This window comes from Lethenteron reissneri, chromosome 17 (genome assembly GCF_015708825.2).
Source record: "Lethenteron reissneri isolate LAM-NWPU_2019-01 chromosome 17, ASM1570882v1, whole genome shotgun sequence".
Lineage (NCBI taxonomy): Eukaryota > Metazoa > Chordata > Hyperoartia > Petromyzontiformes > Petromyzontidae > Lethenteron > Lethenteron reissneri.
In genome coordinates this window covers 2,704,772-2,730,164 of record NC_083795.1, presented here as the reverse complement: position 1 = coordinate 2,730,164, position 25,393 = coordinate 2,704,772, and the positions used below count along the sequence as shown (strand labels likewise).

Sequence of the window (25,393 nt, the reverse complement as noted above, 5' to 3'; positions counted from 1 at the left end):
ACTCTATTTTCTATTTTAGTGCCATTGGTTATAAGTTAACGAATTAAAAAACGGAGACAGCCCCTTATCAGAGGCGATGTTCTCAGGACTTGATGTAAGCGAGGTCTATCTGCCACTTAGTATTTCCCCGACCCAGTACATCAACATCCAGGGTACCTCTTACTGTGGCTGCAGCTACGAGCCGTGCAAATGCACCCATTGTTTACAAAAGTGGAACAAACAGACACGGAGTCTTACTATAAATAGCCTCAACGAACAAACAACCCTCTCATGGGGTCAATATATGGAGCTGCGGCGTCACTCCGTGAGCACAAAATAAAGCAGGTTGAGTTGGAAAATATAATTGTTTAAAACCAACCACAAATACCGTGACTCTTTTTTTAACCAGTATAAATGGGTACAGCACATTGATAACACTGTGTAACAATTATTTTTGTTGTTCCTGGGTAGTAAGTGTTATTTCCTAATTGCTTATGCCCCAAAAGTACAGAAAATGGCTATTATTCCCCAGAACTTTGCTTTTGTGACCAGGACATTGATATTTTGAAATGTAACTATTTTCCAGAACATCCCAGATAGATTCAGTGGTGAGTAAACTTGGAATTACTTCTAGAACATTCTAGAACTTTCCAGTAATATAAATATTAGTATAAATACAGGGGCCTAAAGCCCACCAGTTCAATTTAGTTCCAGCTGCCTAAGTGGATACATATCTGCATTTTTCTGAGATGCCATCAAGAGGCTGCAAGCATCCGGCAGACGCATTTTGCTATGTCTGCGGCCAATTTATCAAGACAAGAGCGAAAAAGTACTCTGTGGAAGCATCTGCTAAGATGTGTGAGGCCTACAAGGACATATTTCAGCATGCTTGTCGGGGAGCAAGACAAACCCTGGGCACATCATTTCACCTGCGAACAATGCAACACAAACTCTGGAAGGTAAGATGGACAATTGTTGCTCGGAATTTTATGTTATAAAATTTAAAAAATTGTAAAAGTTTAAAAAATTGTAATGTTTTACAATTTTCAATGTTATTGACAAAATATATCATATATGAAAAATGTTGCGATAATCTCTTACACATTAGTCATGGGTGAAATAAATGTATTTTTGTAGGATGGTACAGAGGGGAAAACAGAGCCATGAAGTTCACTATCCCAAGAATTTGGCAGGAACCCACTGACCACTCAAGCAACTGCTACTTCTGCATGGTGGACCCTTCCAAACGTCGGACTGGAAAGAATCCACCTGCTATCACGTATCAGGACCTTCCTTCATCCATCGCCCCGGTGCCACACTGCCATGTGCTCCCCGTACCCACTCCTCCGGAGAGAGAGCAGCCGTCTTTAGAAGAGAGCGGGAAGTCAGAGAGCAAGGAAGACGTTGTAGATACAAATGACAATTTCAGAGGTGGAGCTGAGGAGAGAAACACATACTACTGCAACCAAAAAGACCTCAACGACTTGATCAGAGATCTTGGTCTCACCAAGTCCAATGCCGAGCTTTTGACGTCTAGGCTCAAGCAGTGGAACTTTTTGGCTTAAAGTGTGCAAGTCACAGATCAGAGGAAGCGTCACCAACCTTTTTGCAGCTTATTCTTGGTTCTTTCGGTAAAGTCACGTAGAAGGAAAATAATAAAATAAAACAATAAAATTCTCACGACGTTTCGGCCACAACGCAAGCAGCCGTCCTCAGGTGAAGAACAGAGCTGTCGGAAAGACAGCGTCCTAATTATTTCCCTTCTACATGACTTTACCGCAAATAATCTCGAACATGAATCCCTGCAGTCACGAAAGCTTTAAATTGACATTTTTGCAGCTTTTTCACCCGTCAAGATGGGCTCTGCTTCTGCCACAATGTGACCAGTCTATTCGAGGCAATCGGAATCGCCTATAACCGGAATGAGTGGCGCCTCTTCACTGACAGCTCATCCAGGAGCCTCAAAGCCGTGCTGCTCCATACTGGTAACAAGTACCTGTCTCTTCCCCTGGCTCACTCAGTGCACCTCAAAGAGGATTACAACAGCATCAAGACCTTGCTGGACGCCTTGAAGTATGATGAGTATGGCTGGGAGATCATCGGAGACTTTAAAATTGTGGCATTCCTGATGGGTCTCCAAGGCGGTTTTACCAAGTTCTCCTGCTATCTTTGCCTTTGGGACAGCAGGGACACCAAGGCGCACTACCACAGGCGGGACTGGCCACAGTGGACCGAGTTCTCTGCGGGGAGGAACAACGTCAAGTGGGAGCCACTGGTGGACCCTCGGAAGGTGCTGATGCCACCACTGCACATCAAATTGGGCCTTATGAAACAATTTGTCAGAGCTGTAGATAAGGAGTCGGCAACCTTCAAGTACCTTCAATACTTCTTCCCTAAGCTGTCTGAGGCAAAGGTCAAAGCCGGTGTCTTCGTCGGACCACAGATAAAGAAGATCCTGGAGTGCAATGAATTCAGCCAAGAAGCTCACTAGCAAGGAGAAAGCGGCTTGGGACAGCTTTGTCGCAGTGGTTGGTGGCTTCCTGAGCAATCACAAGGTCGAAAACTATATGGAGCTGCACCATTGGTACCTCATTTGCCAGTAACAAAATATGATAATTGTTTTTTTTACCTTTTATCTGGCAACAAAACTGACACCTTTTTTACAAGGAGTCATGTTTGCATTGACCACAACACCTGCAGTCGTAATGCAAACAAAAAACATAACTCTGATAATGTATGCACTGTCCTTAAAATTGATTGGTCCACACCCGAGACAGCTTTCTTTAGAGCCTAGTCTCACATGGTGTTGAGTTGTGCGCCTTTTGCCAATATGCAAATTTATTTGGTTTTTCAGTCAACCGGAATGTTGAAAAGCTGTCCAACTTTTGCTTGCTTTGTGGAGAAGGAAAAAACATCATCTTGTTCATTCCTATTTTCCTATTATCCATGATAATTTTCGATATACTTCATTTAGCATGCAGTGCCACACTACAGCGTATCCACAATATTCATGTATAACGGGGACTATTTGTAGCTCACGGCAGTGCAGGGTATTGCACTCTCATATTCTGCGTTTCGTGGTTGTTAATGAGGACGGTCGACGGGAAAGGTATTGACATTTTCATTGTCATAAAACGTCAACGTCATCATTGTCCCCACAGCTCGTTGCACGTTCAGCACCATCTGAGATCACCGCGTGCTTTTTCCCTGTGTGGCCGCTGAATTCTCCGCCTTCCAAAAGGCTAAGGTGCAGCCCTGCAATCATTCGCTCATTAGCATTTGCAGGTGGAAAGGCCTCCTCAAGAAAGCCTCTCTCGAGCCGGTGTTTATACCAGCTCCTCCCGCACCTCCTATTAGCACGGTTGGCCGCGTGCGGTGTGAAAGAAGTTCAACATACGTGCATCATCTATGCTGGCCAGACATTTGGGGAAAAGTGCGAGTACGACCACACTCTGCCCAAAAGCGTGTGACCTCCATATCGACTGTGGTGCACCCATTTAAATCCATCGTTCTGGGAGATGGGATCAAACTGGTGCCCTAGGGATCGGTGGTCAAATGCGCTAAACATTACAACTACAGAAGCATCCCCTCTGGGTTCCACCATGATACAATCCCAGGAAGACATCCCTACAACAGTGGTAGGCGATCGTGTAGGTAACTATCAACCAGCAATCTTAATTGCTCCCTCTATGTATCTTGGTGATATCTGTCTGCTAATATGTCTGTCTATAGTTTTCTGGTTAGATTTTATGTCGCTATTTCATTATACCTGATGATGATTGCTTGTGTTGCAATCGAAACGTCGTATGCTATTATTTAATTTAATTTATTATTTTATCTTTAGACGTGACTTAACCGAAAGAACCAAATAATTATCAACCAGCATTGTTATCATCAGCAACGACAGTGGTGGCAGTCACTACAGCAACGGTGATAGCAGAACTTACAATCACATCGTTTAACATGATATGCGGGCGACATGAATAATATAATTGTAGTACCCACGACTCAGTCCTGTCGATTCATTCCTCCTACCGGCAGGCATTGTGGATACGAGGAAGCGAGTCGTAGATAATTGCCAGACACTGTGGATTACAAAGGGTCACGGGTAATAGCGCCACAGATATCCACGCTCTGTGGTTGGTACAGTTTATGAGTGCGCTCTCGGCAGATGGCTTGTTAAGGGGAGACGGTGACGCTCATGCCCATGTCAGGCAATCAATATGCTGCGATACTTTTTAGACAATCTAATTTAGGCTATGCTGTGTGCCACTGTCAAAGCTGGGTTGGGACACGTCATGGTGAAGCGTGTAACGTGCAAATCAAACAACATTGCGAAGTGTTTGTACGCGAGTGAAGAAACAGAAAATAAATGTACGTGCCAGCGCCTCTATTGTAATGATTTCCAAGCAACACAATAGGTGTCAGTTCAGATGTTTGTACTGTTTCTCCTTTTGGTTTTGCATTGACAGACACTGAATGGTTTCAGTGCCCTGGGTTGAGATATTACAAGGGTATTACTAGCTACACATCGCCTACATCATTGAACCTCGAGATAGGGTTTAATGTACAAAACAAGCTGACGAGTAGAACGTACAAATCCTTTTTGATTAAACTCTGGCCAGGTGGCTCAGAAATTCAAAGCATAGAGCTGACACCATTAAGATCCTGGGTTTGAAGCTGTGCACTCACCCATGATCAAACCAGAGTATCAGGTGCAGGAGTTTAGTGGTCTCTGCTTGGTCATCTATGGCTGCACAAAGAAACATTTACAAAATTATGTGTAACTGAATGTGTTTATATTCGAATTTTAATAATAAAAAATATATATTTGACTACCATGCAAGTAACAATTCTTTCTTTGGCAGCAGGATTGGCAAAGTGTCACATCCCCCAGTGTGAATACGATGTCACTCGAAGAGCTTTCAGAAGCAGTTCTGTGACATCTTTTTCTACGGAGCATTCTAACACGTGGTTTCAGTTTTCAGTTTCATTTATTTGGTATAGCCCTTTGAGCCATTCGGTCTACACCACAATAATTCTCAGTGGATTTTTTTCGTCTCAAAACGTTAGCACAATTAGGATCCAATGAGCGTAAAAGGATAACAAAATAATTCAAAATATACCACGCTTTTAAAAGGGAATGAAGCCAATAATCATAGTTGCCTTTCTACACCGGCACACTAAAATGTACACTCGCAATTACAAGTGAGTTTTTCTTACGTTGTTTTTATCCTGTAAGGTTTCACTATATTCTGACTGGTATTGGAACTTTATGAGATTTCGAACAAAAAATATTTCAAACTTCAAATTACATTGTTATGAAATTTTCAAAACAAAACAATTAAGGTGACAAGAGGTATTCAATCAAAAAATAGCAGGGTGCCTGGTATGAGCCTGATTGGATCTGAACCCATCGCGATTGATCATGACTTCGATACAACTCTTAGCCAATAGGATCCGATCCACGTTAATTTATTCACATCCGACCGCTCAGCAAAAGAATCCGATTTGACATCAGCTGATCAGGACGGTATGATGCAACCTTAACAAGTCGTATATCGAGTAAGCGAATTTTTGTTTGATTTATTTTCACATAATTCACGAAATACTTTCTGTTTGCTATTGAATCATGTTAAGATCCCAAAGCCAGATGGCGAGATACTGTGTGAGAGCAGACCTCGGAGACGCCAAATGCACAGCAGATGTGGATCTGGTGATAGGAACGGCCTGGTGTGGTGGCTTCAGCAGCCATGGCCGCCGTGACCTCGTGGCGTTGCCTCCTACTCAGAAGCTTAAACTTACAATAAAAAAAAACAACAACAACAACAATAACAATCTGATACTACCCTTAGTGACGGCACCCTCAGCTTCGTACCGGCAGTTAAATTTCGATTTCAAGCTTTCGTGACTGCAGGGATTCATATTCTTGGTTCTTTCGGTAAAGTCACATAGAAGGGAAATAATAAAATTATAAAAATGAAACATAATAAAATAAAATTCTCACGACCTCTCGGCCACAACGCAAGGACGGCTACTTGTGTTGTGGCCGAAACGTGATAATTTTATTTTATATGTTTTATTTTTATTATTCTATTATTTCCCTTCTATGTGACTTTACCGAAAGAACAAAGAATATTCTTACCGGCAGTTGTTGGCAAACCTCGGATTAGCACGGTTGGCGACGTCCGGTGCGAAAAGAAGTTCAATATACCTACATCCAATCATTCCATGGGTCTGCAGTCTTGAAGTAATGCGTAGACGTGCATAGAAAGCCGATACAGTACCAAGTTCTGTGGGTGAAAATTAATAATCATAAAGTTTTCACTAAATGGCTCTAAATAATTAAAGCGAAATAATTGGCTTCTGCATTTGGATCAGAGCCTTGCCATTACTGTTGACAAATGCATTCGGGATTAGTACATGCAGTGCGGCGTGCGGGGAGAGGGGGGCAAATAAAATCAACAACTGAAAACATGCCGAACAATTAAAGGGCTCCAGAGGCTTCGTCCGCATTAAAAACAATTCCCTCTAATTAACAACGCGGCGCGACCAGGGTGCCGGAGTTTACAAGTGATACAGACACTTCAAGGTCAAACGACATTTCAGATAAAGAAAAAAAAATACATTCTCACTGCTAAATACCAACTTGCCAGGTGATTACAAGCCTACACATGGACATGATACCGTATTGAAATGTAATTGCTGGTCTCTCCTATCGTGCAATGGTTATCACAGTGGACCTACAGTCCAGAGGTCGCTGAGTTTATCTCTTAGTTGAAAACTTTGGTGCAAGTTGCGAAAAGCCCCCTCCCCTCCACCTCCGTACACCCAGCATGATAAATGTGTACACCACGGTAAATTAGTGAGTAGGTCACGTGTGTGGTGGGGTCGAGTGTGGGTATCTCTCACCTCTCCCAAGTTGGCTGGCCAGGCTGGAAGAGAAGGCCAGGCACCCTCTTGAGGGGCTTATCTAGGGCCTCGAGTGGAGGCTGTTCTGCCAGCAGTGGCATTAGCAATACCTTGCAGGGCTGCACCTTTGCCGTTACATATTCTGTACTGAATATTCTTAAAAATGCCACTGACGAGACGTTAAACGTGTGACTTTGGCATGGAATCACGTTGTTCATACGTTGAAACAAGTTAAAATGCACGTTTAAATACAACTACAAGAATGAGGAAATGCTTGACATTTATGTAAGCGACTCTTTAGGGTATCACGATATTCTTTCCTAATCGATGTGCGGCTGACAACACAAGGTGCAAGTGGGTTTGAGCGAACTGCTGGGAATTTCCCATTTGCTGTGCCGCTTACGTGATCTATAAAATGTTAGAAGTCACACCGTCAGATTCTAAAGGTCACGTGAACAGAACAATATAAAAAACAATCTTCAACCCCAGAATGTATGGGGTTGTTGTGCCTGTGTGACGGATTTTGCAGGATCATCTCACATGTTGGGCTACTTATAGACACCGATTCCTTTAAAGGCAAAATTATATGTGGTAGAGGTCATACATTCTCGCCTGGTAGAGTGAATTACCCATTTCGGTAACGTGTATAATGCTAGGATGACAACTGATACGCATTTCAGGAACTGATAATAAAAAAAATTGATGTACTTTTGAATAAAAATAATGTGTGTATATATACTGTATTTCCACACACTGCATTTGACTTTTCAGTCAAATATCTTTACGTCGATTATTTTTTTTCTCTCTCAAAATAACGGCTCCCCATGTTTGTATCTCTACCAATGTGTCACAATGAGGTGTTCACCATTATTACAATTCTCCACAATGTGGTTTAATTATTACATATTTCAAATGCAGGTTAGCTCTTAGCAGGTTGGATGTCTACTATTTACGGGAAGGCCTTATTGCCAAATGTTTTTGCCATTTAAATTACACAACTTGGAGCAAAGAGTTCAAATCAGTGAGGCCCTTACTGAATATCTCTGGTGAAAACCCAAGAAACCGAGGTACAGATTCATTATATCGTATTATTAAATCTGCCAAGCAGGCACGGGCGAGTCCACTTGTAGAGACAATCAGTTTGCAAATAAGCAAGAGGTTAAAATCCACCGTTTAGCAAAGACTGCCATGGAAATGAAACAACAATAACAATACTCATCTTAAATAGCTGTTATTAACAATAGGTTGTTACCCTTTCTGGCAATAAAATAGGTGTTAAGATGTTCAAACACAAGAGAGAGGATTGAAGTCTGCATTAGCCACACGTACCTGTGGTGAACATGCAAACAAACATGCCCTGATAATTATCAGATAATTAATTATGTGTGAGCACATCATTGACTCTGATAATTATCAGATAATTAATTATCTGATAATTATCAGAGGATGTTTGTCTGCATGTTATAATAACTGATTGGCCTACACCAGAGACAGCAACCTTCTTTAGGGCCTCGTCTCACCGGTGTCAGACCAGAGAACGCCAAAAGACGGACAGCACAAAGACAATGCACGTTCCAGAGCATGCATAGCTCAGGGTGAGCAGCTATACCATGTGAGCATGTTCACCACAAGCACGTGTTGTTCATGCAGGCTCGATTCCTTGCAAAGGGTTTCTATTTGGTGTTTGGACATCTCAACACCTGTTTTATTGCCAGAAAGGGTAAAACTTATTTTTATTTTCCATGCTTTGAAACTGGCAAAAAGGTCCCATGATCTAGTTCGTATCAGTTCCCCGCTTTGTTCTCTCAGAACGACTGAAGGTTATGGCAAAACACTTGGCGCAGACCCTTATACAGAGAGACCTGAGCCATTGGCAGCTGCCGGTGTGAGAAGCTGCAATACATCGGGCCGAGTAAGTTATTTTTTTCAGATAACCAATAAGCAAACACGTGACAATCCATTGCACGGCCGTACTACTTTATCTTTTGCATCGGAGCCAAAAAAATAAACGTGCATTTGCTTACATACGCTTTGCGTGGATAGCTTGTACAATTAATGTGTGAGCACATCATTGACTCTGCTATTGACATAAACGCCGAATGTTCAGTTCCAGACCGGAGACTTTCCCCTTCCATTCTGTTTACGACCATCTCTCCCTACACAGTCTTCATTTTATCTTCTATTATAAGGTTGCCTCTGGCATAACATTCTACCCATTGTTCCTTGAAAAATCCAAAAAATACCCTCTTGAATCTCTTTGCGTGTGCATGTCTTCACTCTATTTGTACGACAAAGATGTGGACACATGGATACACTTTATAGATCCACATTTTATTTTTATTGGAAAATTGTAAAACATAGAATATCATGCGTATATGTTGTCGACATAATATGTGCATGTTAGTGCATGAAGCCGAGTATAAATGTCCCAGAGTTTTGACTTAAAACTTTCGTGACTGCAGGAATTCTTTAAGGCCTTTAGAAGCTACCCCCCCCCCCTTTTCCTGATGACGACCGCTTGTGTTGCAATCGAAACGTCGTGGTTTTTATTTTAATTATTTCTATCTACGTGACTTTACCGAAAGAACCAAAGAATATGTCCCAGAGTCATCAACAAAATAACTCAAACACCTGACAAGAACGATTAGTAATTTAATGATTTTCAAACAACATTTCTGCTGTTTTAAATTAATTCAGTATTTTTACATCAATACAATGGTAAAATGACACTCCCGAAGACAAAAATAGGATCGATAAAATGTGTACAATTTGCATATCTTAAGCTATTGCCAGCCCCGTATGGCATTTGTAAATTAATTTGCAATAAATAATTTAGCATTTGGTAAAAGGAGCACAATGTGTCTGGTCTTTCACTACATAGCTTCTAAGGGCTATCAACACATAATTTGTGATTCGAAAGCATCACATCATTGCGCCTGAAGCTGAACGTTTTCAATTGGTGCATATAACCCACTATAACCTATGGATCACAAACGCTGACAAAAGAAAGTAAAACAAAAGCTAATATATATATGCAAAGCAGCACGAATAAATGCACGGTTGGAATTACACCGAGAGACAGTGCGAACACATCGTGTGATGGGCAACAAACACAAAATGAAATGAGGCGTCATATCGAGTGAAGGAAAGTAAGTGGGTTTGGGCAGGACACGGCGCTGAACGGGACGATGGCTGATGGACAAGAGTGGCGGCCAAATCAGGGAATACATCCACGAGGACCACCACCGCCGCCGCCGCCACCACGACCACGACAGGGGTAGGAGCACATTGGAGTGGCTCCTCTGCAGGAGGGTGATGGATTGTCACGTGGGACTTGGGCCTTGGGCTTCAGTCAGCAGGAGATAGAACATGGCTGATGATTATGAATTTTGCGATTGACCAAACCTATTCGTAAATTACCACGCCTGAAAGGGGACGAGAAAGAATCAGTTTGGCTATTTATATAATTTGCCCTGCCCTGTTCGACAGTTATTGACAATATTTTCAGTGACGCTCCACGCATGGATTGATTTCCATGTCAAAGGTCATGGTCACGGAGCTCCCAGTAAATGTCACCAGGAGGGATACAGAATTGGCTAAATGTAATAACGGCGTAGATCTCGGCTTGCCAGCATGTGCTCAATACAATGCACGTGCGCGCACCAACACTCTCATTTTCGCATTTCCCGTCTTTCCATCATCCTCGTGGGAAGACGATGCAGCCGTGGTTTTGGGCAGCACCACGCCGATGTTTACCTTCGCGGTTGTAGCTGCTGAAACCTCAGCGAGTATTTGTTGATTGTATGCGTAGGGGATGGTGGTAGTTAAAGCACTCGTCACGCGACACGGGTAACAACGTTTCACACACCGGTGTGGCGAATACAAAGAGCTGAAACAAAAGTGTTGCGGAGCTATCACGTGATTTCCCCCTTTTGGCAGAAATTCTCTCAGTAATTACTAAAGCACAGAGCCAGCTGCGCTAAATGTACGAACTGCCTACAGCACATAGGTCACTGCTGTTGTCACTAATGCACACAGCTTGCGTATCATCATGGTGCCACATGTACATTTCCCTCGGGATCTGTTTTCAATGGTAACAAAAAATTAAAATACTGCATTGAGATTAGCTTCCGTTTTAGTATTCCAAATACGCGAACGGTAACCTTCAACCTGTATCATCCGTCGGGCAGATTGTGTCACCGGAAAACACGCAGCTTCACAGAACCAAGATTTCTGCTCTGACAGGTTTCTTACTTGTGGGTGAATATTTGAGACAGCTGACGCGCAGATGGGGGTCTGTGGCTAAATTTGGAAAGACACAAAAGAACAGCTCCTGAGAACAGTATGGTTTCGCCACAAACTAGATGGCAGAACCGGGTGACTTCTGTGCAGCCTTGACAGACAGCACACGCAGCGTCACGAGCTTACCAGACATTTCCACGACCACAGAAAAACACCTAACACAAAGTTGAATTGCCGAAAGTCGAACTTCTGTGATGGATAATTGATGGAGGTCAGTCTTTAGGAATAAAACAGACATTTTAGTTTCATATTGCAATCATTTCCTCATGGGTTGATTACTTCCACTACTTCGATCATTTGTGCGAAAAATATATATCTCACATCAAACTCGCGACCAACTACAAACACAAGAAAGGTCCACAGGTGCGAACAACCGGAGCTGAGCACTGACCACAAGTGGTGACGGAAAGGCGTATTCATAACCAGTTGTCACTCAGAATAAAATAAATATATCTGCTTGAAGAGAAATCAAGCCAAGTGGTGGTGGCGCACGCCTCTAATCCAGCACTGCGGAGGCAGTGAAAGTTGGTGGACCACACAAATGCTGTGAACCTCCTTTCCAGTGGGCGTCGAGGTACCATAACACTTTCCAGCAGAAGGCAGTAAGAGCAAATGTGGACCTCGCCTGTCTGTCTGTATTGGAGACTTGCCCCCCCCCCCCCCCCCCACGTGTGTGGATTCTCCTGGTGTTCAAAGTTCCTTCCCACATGTAAAAAAAGAACTCATTAATTGGCCCAGAACATCTTAATATGTAGATGACCACAGAGATTGGGCAATTGTTGGTGCCGGCTGACCACGTGGCTGCCTTAACACGTTCCTTCGGAGTGGGCAGGTAGGAACTTGGTTGGACGGCGCATTCGTGCGATCTGTGTCACACGGTGCAAGCTGCGTGGGGCGGCGCGTCACGTGGTGCTGAGCCCGCCCGAAGCGCTCTATGAAATACAAATCGAGGGCGTGGCTATGCACGGCAGACAGACAAATAATCCCTGGTGGGAAGTGTGGAGCTGTTGTTCCTACCTGTATTAAGATCTACTGCCTCCTCGTGTGGAGTAGACACAAATGAATAAACGAGAACAAATACATACAACTGCTACAGATCTCCTGGAGCGTTTCATTGCAGCTACATGTCATTGCATTTCATTGCATAACATGTTTGGACTTCATGACCGGTGGCTAAAGATGCTGACCAGCACGGGCCCCTGAGTAGAGGCAATGGGCCAGCAATGAAAGCAGTTGGAGAGAGCGTGGCACACGGATACTGTGATCATAGAGACTTGTGGCATAACGAATCACCAACTTCGAGATGTATATCCAAGTTTGAAAGCCTATGGCGATGGCTTCATGTATGGCTCAATGAATTGCTGCTGCACCTACGTTGAACTTGTGGAATTGGCAAGCGGATCATCGTGTGCTCTGTAGTTTGGTCAGGGTCTCCGCAGTCGCATTTGGGGTTTCTTTTGAGTTTCGTGTGATGACGGTGGTGAAGGTGTATCAGTGTGAAAGGGAGACTAGATCCTGCTATTCTATGGGCCTCTTATCACCCACCGCAAAATCCTCCCGCATGGCAAATTGTTGAATGCTTATTATTTTTGTCCCCGAAATCAAACACTTTATTGGATGTACTGGCACATTCTCATGCTCCATATACAGCCAAGATCTGCCAAAAATCCTTGCTCAAGATGTGTTTCTTCTGAAAAGTTTTTTCAATCCCTGTGCAAAACATTACACGCAACATGTACGGCAAATGCCTGTACTTATGCCAAGGACAAAAAGAGCATATTAAGTCAGATGCTACCTACATCACTAACATTAGCAAGTAAAGTGTTATGGAACTACCTCTCTTAAGTAGCTTGTTACAATCCAACCAGAACCTCCAAACCCACATTCAAGGACAAACCGTTTATCAATTTCATAATTTTTCTATTGTGTAAATCCTATTAGCGATATAACTTTAAGCTAAAGTTTTGTTCATACTGGGTCATATCTGCGAGATTTATTGTGCCCCTCACAAATGAAAGACAGACGGACAGAAATTACGTGTTAAAACTTTCAACTTCAGCTGGAAAGTGTTAAAAAGAAGCATCTGTATTAACTTACTCTTAATTGAATAATCATGATGATTGTTCATCCTCAAATGTACAGGACCGCAGGGAGGGGGGGATGAGGCAGCTGGCCATGGGCTTCAGATCCAAGGCTCCTCCAGAGGGGGCCTGAGAAAGGGCCACAGGGGGGCATTCGAGAGGCCCTCATCTGCTATTTTGCCCGGGCCTCCAAAAAATATTTTGGGCCGTCTTTCAAATGCACGATGTTTTTGCCAAATGCCAAAATGGGTAGAACACATAATAAAACGAACAGTAAAATAATAAAATTTCTGCACGGATTAATGCGCCAATCTTTGCAGATATTTCACGAGAGAAGAGACGGTGTGCTGAACTAGTCGCTAAATGGCGTGTTTAGTTTACGTGACAAACCGTACTAAATGGTTGTGTCAGGTGGTGGCGGGTCTAACGACACATTTATATTTACGCGCTCCAACCCAAACACCTTTATCGTGTATAATATTGGTCGCGGAAGCCTACGTGTTAAACATCCTATATTTTGTAAGTGAAAGTATTAACAAGCCCTCGTGTCACAATAATTTGGCGACGGATTCATTATCGAACTGTGAAGTCCTCGGTTTGATTCCCACCTTTGGCTCCCTCTTTTCACCAACCGGCGTGGTGAAGCGACGTGACACAGTATGATGAGACTTTAATCCAGCAGTGGATTGACAAAGGGCCACAATAATAACCGTGTGTATACAGACATATTTACACAGCGATTCCGTCTCGAGAAAGCCCCACAAGTCTCCAGATATGGAGAAACTTTCACCGCATTGTTATTGATCTTGGCAATGCTGTACAACTTTTGCCGTTAACAAGCCCCTGCCAAGACTTGCATCACAGTCTCTGCCCCGATGTGTCAAACCCCACACATTGTTAGCGCTCTCACACCAATCTACAGCTCATACTTAAAACAGACATCTGTATGCATAACCAGGCCCAAGATCCCTGGCATAGAGGTTGCCAGGCCTTTAAAGATCTGCCCCAGAGGTCTCTCGTTCAGATACAAAACCAAATTTTTATTACAGTGACTCCTATACTTACAAACATTTGACTTACGAACTTTCAGAGATACGAACAAACCTGTCCGTATGTCGAGTTGCCTGTTCGAACTGAGAGTCGTAAGTTCAACCACCGCACAATTGATGGCGGTGGTGGCATCTACACCTGCAGAACATGAAATACCAGTGGCAACTACATCTACAGGAGATTATACGACTTTTAAAGCCATTCTCCACGTTTATCGTGCATGCCATACAAAATGTTTTGATTCGACAGGAGTAAAGATGTACTTACGAACAAATCGACTTACGAACAGACCTTGGGAACCTAAGTCGTTCGTAAGTAGAGTCGCCGCTGTACTATACCTCCCTTCACCCCTACCAGCTGTCTTTCAAATGAACGTGCTTTCACAGAAACAATGCAAGTTTATTCATATTGTCAAACGTTGAATACGTTTAGCATGCAAACGTATGTACAGCACATACGTCCAGTTATTGGTTCGCTAATTAAGTACGCACCCTACATTCTCCTATCAAGCAACCAGCCTTCTACAAACCTTGACCTCTTCCTCCATCAACCTCGATCATCTATCATGAACCATGGCTCAATATCAAACGTTGTCTCCTGTGCTGTGTGACACCTTTGCATACATACTGGAGTCACATATTTTATTGCCACCTTTACAGGATAAAAAAAAAACCCGGACATATCATTGGAAGAATAATATCTCACAATACTATGAAAAGGGAGACATTTATAAACTAAGTTAAAATCCAGGTGGCTCAGCAGTAAAGTGAGCTGCTTGCTAATGGAAGGTTGCGAGTTCAAATCCTGGTTGGAGGTTGACTGAGCCCATCATCCTTCCAGGTCGGTAAAATATGTAGCGCATTGTTGAGAAGTCGACAGTGGTTCGCCCTGTGGAGAGACTCACCCCCATCATGGGAATGTAGAATTTGCCCCACTGGTTCAGGGCTGTAAATAGAAGATGTACACCACCTCAATGCTCAATTGAACAAAACCAACATTTAGACTTTATATATGGCCTGTGGCCGTATCTGCAACACTAGAGGCATGCTGCCTCCTGCACATGTTTGATTCTATGCTTTTACTTAAAATCAACAGGGAACTTCAACTCACTGTAGATCCAGTCCCTTCCCTTTTATGCCCCACCCTCTTCTTACTCCCGAGGAAGAGGGTGGGGTTTCTTTTAGGACACGCCCCTTATTATATAAGCCCCGCCCTTTTATCTTTAGACCCCGCCCCTTCCTCAGGACACGCGGTTGGGGCCCGTTTGAACAGTATTATTATTTTATTTTTATTTTATATTTTTTTACCTACGTGACTTTACCGAAAAAAACCTAACAATATGAATCCTTGCAGTCACGAAAGCTTCAAATCTAGAACAGTGATGGGGGGTTGTGAAAGGTCGGGGGAGGGAGTTGTGTGTGTAGCCGTAGGTAGTGGTGGGTGGGGGCTTCAGATGGGTGGGGGATAGGTGGGTAGGGGCAGGTGGGTGGGTAGGGGTGGGGCCGCCTTCACAACTTAGGGGCCGTCCATAAATGACGTCACGCAATTTGGGACGATTTTTTTCCGCCCCCTCCTCGTCACACGGCGCCACAAAAAGTCAGACCCCCTCAAATATGACGTCACAAAGCTCTGCCCCCCCCCCCCCAAAAAAAATAAAACATGCTTCAAGTCGCTTTAAACTATTGTCATTGTAGTGCGTATTTAATGTGGCGCTGCACTCTGATGTTGTAGGAGAAAACATTTATTAAAAGTCTATTTAATTAAGTAGAACGTGTTGTCTATATTTATTTAAAGTTGCGCATTTTGATGTGACGTCACATTTCTCACCCCCCCCTCCCCTCGTCACACATCGTCACAAATGTCTGACCCCCCCCCCCTAGGTGCATGACGTCATTTATGGACGGCCCCTTACCAAAATCATTCTTCGAACAATATAATAATCTAGGTATCAATTTTTGTCAATTCCCTACGTTTATAGGATGCAGAATATTCAACACCAAAATCAAATCCATCAGTCAACGGATAATTGAGTAGTTTTCTAATCAGAACACACATACCTATATCGTATAGATCCCTGGTCCCATGTGGGCCGTCTTTTCCACAACATTGCAATGCCGACTTGCTTGTGCCATTTGGTGATGCGATTACCATTGAGGAAATAATATGAGATGCGGATTTGGACTCGGGTCATCCAATATCACTTATCCACCTGGATGAGAAGATGCACTACCGCTCCCTGTGGGCTGCAGCTTTCCGCAGTGATAACGCTGTCACTTGGGGAGAATATTAATGCTTCCAAAAATGAAATGTTCCTCTTAAAATGTTACATCTCTGAAAGCTCACACTGCCACCTGGTGTCACGACACATTTCACAAGCAACGATCTTGCATGGCGAGTTTCATTACAAGCAATCCCTCAAAATGTATTGGGCAAACGCAGGAGAGCAGTACAACTGCCTCAAGATGCATAATCACGGACTAAGGAGGGCCTTGTTGCAAATAACTACTTCATTCGTACACTTCCCGTGAGTTGTTTTAACATCAAATATGTTACTCGGAGGCTTTAGTCGATTACATTTCTTGAAAACGGATGCAGAACCGGTGGCGGCTCCTGCAAAATCTCTCAGGGGGGGCAAATGTCTGGATGATTGATAAGGATAAGGTCCACCCATGCAATGGATAAATTAACAGCTTAAGCATATAAAGGCAACTTCACTTCTTTAATATTAATGAAAAATAAAGTGACTCTTACAATACATCTTGTTTGTTTCTATACTCACTATTAATACAATCCACTCAAGTTTATTTTATTAAAGATTCCACTAGGTGGCGACAAATAAAATTGTTGACTGAAACGTGCTTACGTATGATGACGTAAGCACGTTAGTGCGAGCCCTCCCGGAAGCCATAGAGAATGCATTGCAGCGCCCCCCGTTCGAAAAAAAACATCTTTGAATGTAAGTCTATGGGAACACTCTGGGCGATTCTCAGCCGGAGTGAAATTGCCCAAAAAGAGGCGGTACTCCACAGAACGTGACATGACGCTGATTGGACTATATCCAGAGGCACAGTGACGGGTAGCGTGACTCTGTGGTTGAATGACATTGGTGGTGCGTCGCCCAATCGCCCTAATGAAGAAACCGCCGCTGTTTGCAATACTAGCTTTCTTGTTAAAACAACACGACTTTATTTCACTTAAACAATGTTTTTCTTTTAAGAAAATTAAATGCATTTCAATCTTAATTTGGAGCTTTCGTAACTGCAGGAATTACTCTTTGGTTCTTTCGGTAAAGTCACGTATAAAGATAAAATAATAAATTAAATACTTGCATACTAGCATTTATTATTTTATCTTTATACGTGACTTTACCAAAAGAACCAAAGAGTAAATGCATTTCCTACAATAGTACACATTCCGGAAATGTATGCTCCACTGTATAATGAATATATTTGAATACACGTCTTACAAAAAGCCACACACTTGGTAATCTATAACAGTGTAGAATATTTTGTCTCCACGTTCATAATGTAGTTTCATATCAATGAATTGACTCAATCGACTGTGTGTGACTTTAGTTAAGTCAATCGGCAGAGCGCATGTGGTGGGCCAAAGTGTGCGTGCTCCCACTTCGTCTAAGAAGTCTGGCCAGAATGGAAGAGTAGGCCAACATTTCCCTCTGGCGGGGTGCTCGAGAGGTCTCGCTTGTTGAGTCCCTTCTGCTGCCAGCGTTGTTGTGAGCATGAACATACAAGTCTGTACATTCACCTCTACGTTTGGTCAACTCTAAACATTTCGGCGTTTAGCCATCGCGCCCTGCAGATCAAGTGTGGCTACCCGGGGCCTTCAAGTGACAACGGGTCGCTTTGGAAGCCTCTAACTCAGCATTCTATAAACTTGTCGTGTAAAAGGCCTCGCCGTCAAACATTCGCCCAAATTGTGCTGAAGCTGAAATTGACACGTGCACACGTTTGTTTCGATTTCACTGTTGTACATTTACCTGCAATTGCATGAGCCCATGGGAAACTATTCTTACACAGGTGCAAAAACGAATGTTGGTTTCTCTCTCTCCTTTCGAGCAGCATTCGCACTATTAATTTGAACATGAAGCAATTAAATTCACTCTGGAAAATGAATAGGATCAACATTTTGACATGCAACCAAAGCCATTCATTATCCTGTCCTCTCACTCAATGCCCACGATGGCATTTGGTGAACGCGTCGCATCATCCCAAAGCGTCAACAGAGGGAGCCCGTGTAGAGTTGAGGACTTCACGGCAATGCCACCCAATCGTTCTGCGCTGAACTACGGCAGAATGAACGTCAAATTAGTTTCTGCCTGGGCTCAGTGCAGCTTTTAGACGTTTTCATTCTATGAACGTATAAACAAGCCTCGGTACCTCTGTGCGTAGAGAGACACAAACAAAAAACAATGCATCTCTTATTTTTTTTATTCTGAAGGATTCGCATGCTTTGACTTAAAGCTTTCGTGACTGCAGCAATTCATATTCTTTGGGTATTTCGGTAAAGTCACGTAGAGAGATTCAAAGAAAATAACAAAAAATTACAAAAAACTACGTTTCGATCGCAACACAAGCGGTCATCATCAGATAGAGAGGTGATGACGACCGCAGTTTTTTGTTATTTTCTTTAAACCTATCTACGTGACTTTACCGAAAGACCCAAAGAATATGATGCGAATGCTACTTGAGAAGAACTATCCACGAACACAATGCATTTGTCATCATCACTATCATTCGTGACATATCCAATGCTTGGATGAAGGCCTCTCCACTTAGTCGCCACTTTCCGTGGCCATGTGATGCCAACATCCATCTCACTCTTGCCAATGAGCCAATCTCATCGCTCCATCTCTCTCTGCGGCGGTCCATCTCCATCACCAGTCTTGTCCGTCAGCCATCGTCCCCAACGAGCTGTGTGTCCTGCCAAAGTGTACTTCTCTGTGGCGTCCTTTTGATTTCTGTTTGATCCCTACTCTATGTGGCAACTATTTCTGTCTCGAAGTGTAATTCCAAGCGTGGATCTCGGTGTTCAATGGAAATGAAGCCTTTTTAAAATCCAGGTTTTGCTCACGTAAAAGACTTAACAAAGAAAGCTCCAAATATCGGCTACAAATAAATGCGAGCAAATAAAAAGTCACGTCCAAAAAGTTAACTTTACTAAACAGAATAATTGTTGAAGGATCTAGGTAGATTATTTAAGGCAGAATTTGATAGAAATTTATTAAATAAATATGTGCGTGAGAGCAAGCTGGAGTGCTTTTAGGAAATTTAATTAGATGATAAAAATCAACAGACCAATGTGCATCAAGATGATCGTTTTAATCATCGTACATGACCTGCTATGACATATGGACCGGTTATACCTGGACGCTGACAAGGAGAATGCAATGAAACCTTAAAAACCCAGGAAACGTAGAGACGTGCATCCTGGGAACTAAACTGAGAGGAAGAGAGAACATCGCGTGGACCAGGGAATAGAGGCAAACCCAGAGACACCGTGTCGACTCTCAGGAATCGAGCCGGACACATTGCTGTATGGGATGATTGCCAATGGACGGAAGTGGTGGTGGGACGATGGCCAACAAAGAGATCACGGCCTGAGGGGGTGACCACTGCAGAAAGTGAGTAACATGATTAGCCTATGTGTGGGAGGTGGATTTTTAATCACAAGACGCAAGGGGAAGTCTTGAACCAGCAGTAAATACACCATCGTGTTGTTAATGATGATGATATTGTTAATGATGATGATGATAACGTTCACTTCCTTATGTCGAGTTTATGCCTGCTCTGAATCGATTTCATTTTACGTTTGTATGAACGCTCAATTAAAGTAATATTGGGTCTTGGCACAAAGCAGCAGTTGAGGGCCCACTTTTTATAACTTAGTTGTATGCTGTCACAGCACGTGATATTGCATTAATTTTGAGTTATTTATTGCAAAACTAGATGTGTTCAGTGTTTTTTTTCGTTGAAAATGCATTTGTGATACTCAGCATATGCTTATCACGGTGTCCACAATGTCCCACATATTAGCATGGCCCCTAAAATATACACCCTGTGTTACCCTAACCTTCAATCAGCAATGTCCTCATGCCTGTTTAAGATGTATATGTCCAGATCATTTTGACATGCTTTGATTTGAAGGTGCATGTCTACTTAGCCACTCATTGATTACAAATTTAAGCATTTCTGATGAAAGCCGAATTACGCATCTATCTTCATCCTGGACTTCAAAGGAGGCAAATCATTACTTCAGGCCTAGACATCGGCACTGTAGCTCATTGTGAATGTTGAATGCCAAATTGAGATGGTTTTTCATCCTTTGCAGATCATTGTGAAAGCACTGCATGTATAATTTATATACTAGTGGTTATAGATTATTCAAATACAACAAAATAGATTATGTGCATGCACGCGCAATGCATATTTAAGTAAACAAAACTGTCTGCCAGGTCTATCCTAAACCAAAACAAGCAACCCAATTTGCTCCAACGTGCACATTTATTTACAATTATAAATCATTTGCTGTAAAAATGTGCAGGGCAAATCTGTGCAACACTTACCACGGGCAATTTTAGTAATGGCTAAAATACCCCATTTCCCATTACCTGGACCGATGCTAGGACCGTGCGTGCATCATTGATCGTTGGCTGGAATTGAACCACTGCATTCGAACAGCATTGGCTAGGCACGTCCCACGGGGTTTACCATCGGTTTCTTAGTTTTAAGAGAGTGGCCAAATTATTATGGCTGTTCTTTGGGCCATCATCATTAGGTTGTCTGTCCATAGGCAGGTCAGAGGTTAAAATGTCTCCTCAATGCTGCGCTGCCTTCTGCCTCTCTGCCAATGTGTCCGTGCATCCTTCCTCGTTCAACATCGCCCATGATTGCCATTCCGTTCCTTCCTCCTGGATCTTCCCACGATCACCTCCATCAGCAAGCCGTTCCCTCTGACTACCACTCGTTTATGAAATAACACGCTCCATAGTTAAACTTTATATATAAAATATATTACCATCAATTAATTATAAAATGATTTCAAGCGTAATTGACGGTGTGGAAAGTATATAACGTCATGATTTCTGTAATTAATTCCATGATTGTATTATTTGGGTAACTGATAGCATGTGCGAGGGACGCTTTATCGAGTGAAGAAGTGAACTGCAGACGACAAACGTCTAAGGAATATTCATTTGTACACCAAAGCGCAACAAAAATACACAATATAATGTGAAAACTATTCAAACGTCACGGGGAAACTCATATCGCGACAATCGTCACATCGTGAATTTTGATATCATATTAATTATAGCAATGATATCCTTTTGGATAATAGGTGGGAAAGACCTTGACACTGACCCTCTGTAGGGGGCGCTCATTTAAATATGAAGCGTAAGGAAAATTCACCATTGTGTCAGGTAAGTAGGGCACCGTCGGGTTTTTGCACGAAAGTGGCATCAATCATAATACTCAACAGACAACTCCCGTGAGAAATTACCCAGACGTGGTCACGTCAATCAGTCTTCTTGTTCTTCCCAGCCGGGGCTTGAACTGAGTTCTAGATTCACTGCCATGGCATCCAAACATAGCTCTTATCCCCCGAGCATCCTGGCGATGACATTGAGCCGAACTAATTGGCCAAGCTGTCACTGAAGCGGCTAAGATGCGCGTGGGACACAATGAGTTGGTCGAGATTGGCTGGCTAAACGCACCCCCCCCCCCCCCTAAAAAACTGTTTACCGAGACACACATTGCTCCGTGTCACAAATACGATGCATACATCATTCATAGGTGTCGGCATCAGTTGGGATGTCAGCTCGCTCGGTGTTACTCGATGAATGGGGCTACTTACAAAAGAGACCGCCTGCACAGAGTCTCATGCCCCTGCGTTTACCGCTCAGTGGTTTATTTGTTTATATCTTGCTCGTGAAGATCGAAAGCGTTCAATTTCACAACAGAATCTTATAATAATTATAATTTATAATGTGCATTCCATCCTAGGCTCCTAATGCACAATGCATGAAAAGCGGGAAACAAAAACAGAACCAGAGCAACTGACCAAACTGAAGAGGGAGGACCACTTTAAAAGGCTGGGTTTTCAAAGTAGACCTGAATATGTCTACCGACTTGGATTGCATGGGCCACTTTGTTGAGCTATTATTTGTGGCCAGGTCGCTTCTGAAAAATAATTTAATGCCTCAGTGGGCTTTGCCTGGTAGGATGGGGATTGTTTCGTTTAATTTGTTTGTGTTTTGGTGAATTGTTTACCTTCCTTGTACTTTGCATGACTTGTTTACCATTCTTGTACTTGCAGTACTATCATGTTTTTGTAATGTTTGTTGTTATAACGTTCTTATCTCGTGCCCCTGCTCGGACATCTGTGAAAAAAGCTTTATAGCTAATCAGATTCCTCCAGTAAAATTAATATTCTGATTCTGCATGTCCACCTCCCTTCCAAACACTATCACAGGAAAAACGAGTCAGCTCTTAATATTCGAACAACAAACTGGCCATTCACACTCTAAGCAAAATATTATTTCCTCAATGAGTGCACAACATTAAATACCCTGAAACTATTATCTGAAACACAATTACACAGTAATTTAGGGCCCTGCAGGTGCGTGATCATTTACCGGAGTGAGGAGGATTTATAATTGAACATGCTGCTCGTTGCAAATAGCAGAATAGTTTCGCAAATGTGTGTGTGATGCATCGTTGAGCCCAAGCCAGTTTTACAATAGACTTATAACAGTGTTAACAGTATTCCAAATCGCCTACTTCTATGTGTGATCAGCACGCATTTGTGATGGATTTGACTTGTAAGAGTGAGCAATAACACATTTTCAGACGTACTGACTCTTACTTGAATAATACAATCTTGATTTTAAGCTTTCGTGACTGCAGGTATCCATACTCTTTGGTTCTTTCGGTAAAGTCACGTAGATAGAAATAAATCAAAACAAATCACGACGTTTCGATCGCAACACAAGCAATCTTCATCAGGTGAGACAACCACAGCAAGAAAACTGCTGAAATACAATTTACAAAAATAATAACCTCCTGTGTTTATCCTTCATCGAGGCAATTAAAGGTGCAGAGTTTCGTTTATCCAGCCAGGTGGCACTGTGGTTCGAGTGCTCGAGTCACAGTGGCAAAGTTGCCCGTGTCAATTGCTGCGTGGTGAAGTCAGCGCACCAGGTGCCCGTGTAGATCGAGCGGCGTTCTTCTTCATTGCAAGGCCCGAGGGCCACGGGCGGCCCCTGATGGCCTTCAGTGGTGCCCCTGACGACGTGGGGGCCTCCGGCAAGACACAACGCGTGGAAACCACCCACATCGTGCTGCTGTCAAACCCCAAATGGTTTCAAATGGTGGTGCCTTGTGGACGAAAGTGACCGCGCTCTGAACATCAGCGAAGAGCACTCGTGTAGAGTGACCTTGTTTAAACGGCGTGGGAGGGCTTTCAAACCCTCGGGGTGGACACACGACAGAGTCAACGTTAAACAAACTTAAACATTGAATGCTATGCAGTATGAGAAACAACATGATTTTTTTTGTTGTCTGCTCTGGCTCTCACCCGCTGTGCATATGAGGATTGGCCGTGCTTAATTATATACATTTTTTACCGACATTTTTTGTAACTTTACTAGAATAGTTTAGAAGGTGGGCTGAGCTTTAAGCTCCCAATGCCCCCCCCCCCCCCCCGTCAATGTTACGTGGCCACCATCACGCATGTGTCGACGTTAGTTCAGGTCTGTGGGAAGCCAATATTAGGCGTCCTCTGGAGATGTGGACCTCTCTTATGAGAATGTCGAATTTCCAACACACTGGCTCAGGGCGATTTTTTTTACTTTGTTCTATTAACCAACACGTGTGTGAAATAACAGACAAACATGCACGTTGTGACATATATACGAAACAAATGTTAGTTAACGGCGTTAAATTTAATTAATGAAAATACATATTTAGGATGTAAGCATGAATGTATTTATTCACGGGGCTTACATTTCATTTATTTTGTGTTTGTATGCCGTCGATGAGGTGGGATGATACACGATCTGCCTTTGAGCAAATCGCCTGGAATGTGCCCGATTGTCAGATGTCTGAGCCCAAACGTGCTTGGGCCTGGCTCGTGGCTGGGTGGGAGACCGCCAAGCTGGTAGCCATGGGCCCGCAGAGGGCATCGCTGCACACTACATCGTTGTACTTTGCTTCGCTCCCACGCTCCCCACCTTCACCGCCGCCACGCGTGGCGCCTCCCTCCACTCAGAGCCTACATGGACGACATTACAACATTGACCACCACTGTCCCATGCACCAGGAGACTGCTCAGAAAACTCGAGGAGAACATCAGCTGGGCCCGTATGAAGATTAAACCATCCAGGTCACGCAGCATCTCGATTGTGAAGGGAGTACTCTGTGACCTGAAATTCTTCATCGGAGATGACCAAATCCCAACAGTGTCTGAGCAGCCGGTAAAAAGCCTTGGAAGGTGGTATGATGCAAGCCTGAAGGACAAAGACCAGGTGCAACAGCTGCGCAAAGACATCAGTAGTAGCCTACAGTCCATCGACAACACCCAGCTACCTGGAAAGTTAAAGGCCTGGTGTCTGCAGTTTGGTCTCCTACCCCGGGTGTTGTGGCCCCTAGCAGTGTATGAGGTTCCAATCTCAACAGTGGAGAAGATGGAAAGAGGAGCCACGAGCTACTTAAAGAAGTGGCTCGGAGTTCCACGATGCCTTACCACCATAGGCCTCTATGGAGATGGTGTCCTCAAGCTGCCCCTCACCAGTCTAACCGAGGAATTCAAGTGTGCAAAAACCAGGCTCCAGATGACACTGAATGAATCTCGAGACCCAGTGGTGAGCAACAACGCGCCGACCTTGGCAACTGGGCGCAAATGGAGGCCAGGAAAAGCAGTCCAGGAGGCAACAGCAGCCCTCAGACATGCTGACATTGTGGGTCATGTTCAGAAAGGGAGAGGAGGCCTTGGGCTAACTAGCCGTGCTGCTTGGAGTAAGGCCACTGCACCAGAGCGGCGGAAGATGGTAG

General features: G+C 43.4%; 2 protein-coding genes across 5 annotated transcripts in view; one reads left to right on the top strand and one right to left on the bottom strand.

Moving 5' to 3' along the window:
* Positions 1-25,393, bottom strand: part of KCNIP2 (potassium voltage-gated channel interacting protein 2) — a 366,907-nt gene that overhangs the window by 187,350 nt on the left and 154,164 nt on the right. The gene's annotated exons all lie outside the window — the stretch shown is intronic.
* Positions 1,747-4,814, top strand: LOC133343196 (uncharacterized). The gene is made up of 4 exons (XM_061552634.1): positions 1,747-1,757; positions 1,819-2,052; positions 2,167-2,269; positions 3,141-4,814. The coding sequence occupies exons 1-4, from the start codon at positions 1,747-1,749 to the stop codon at positions 3,447-3,449; spliced, it is 657 nt and encodes a 218-aa protein (XP_061408618.1). The 3' UTR covers positions 3,450-4,814.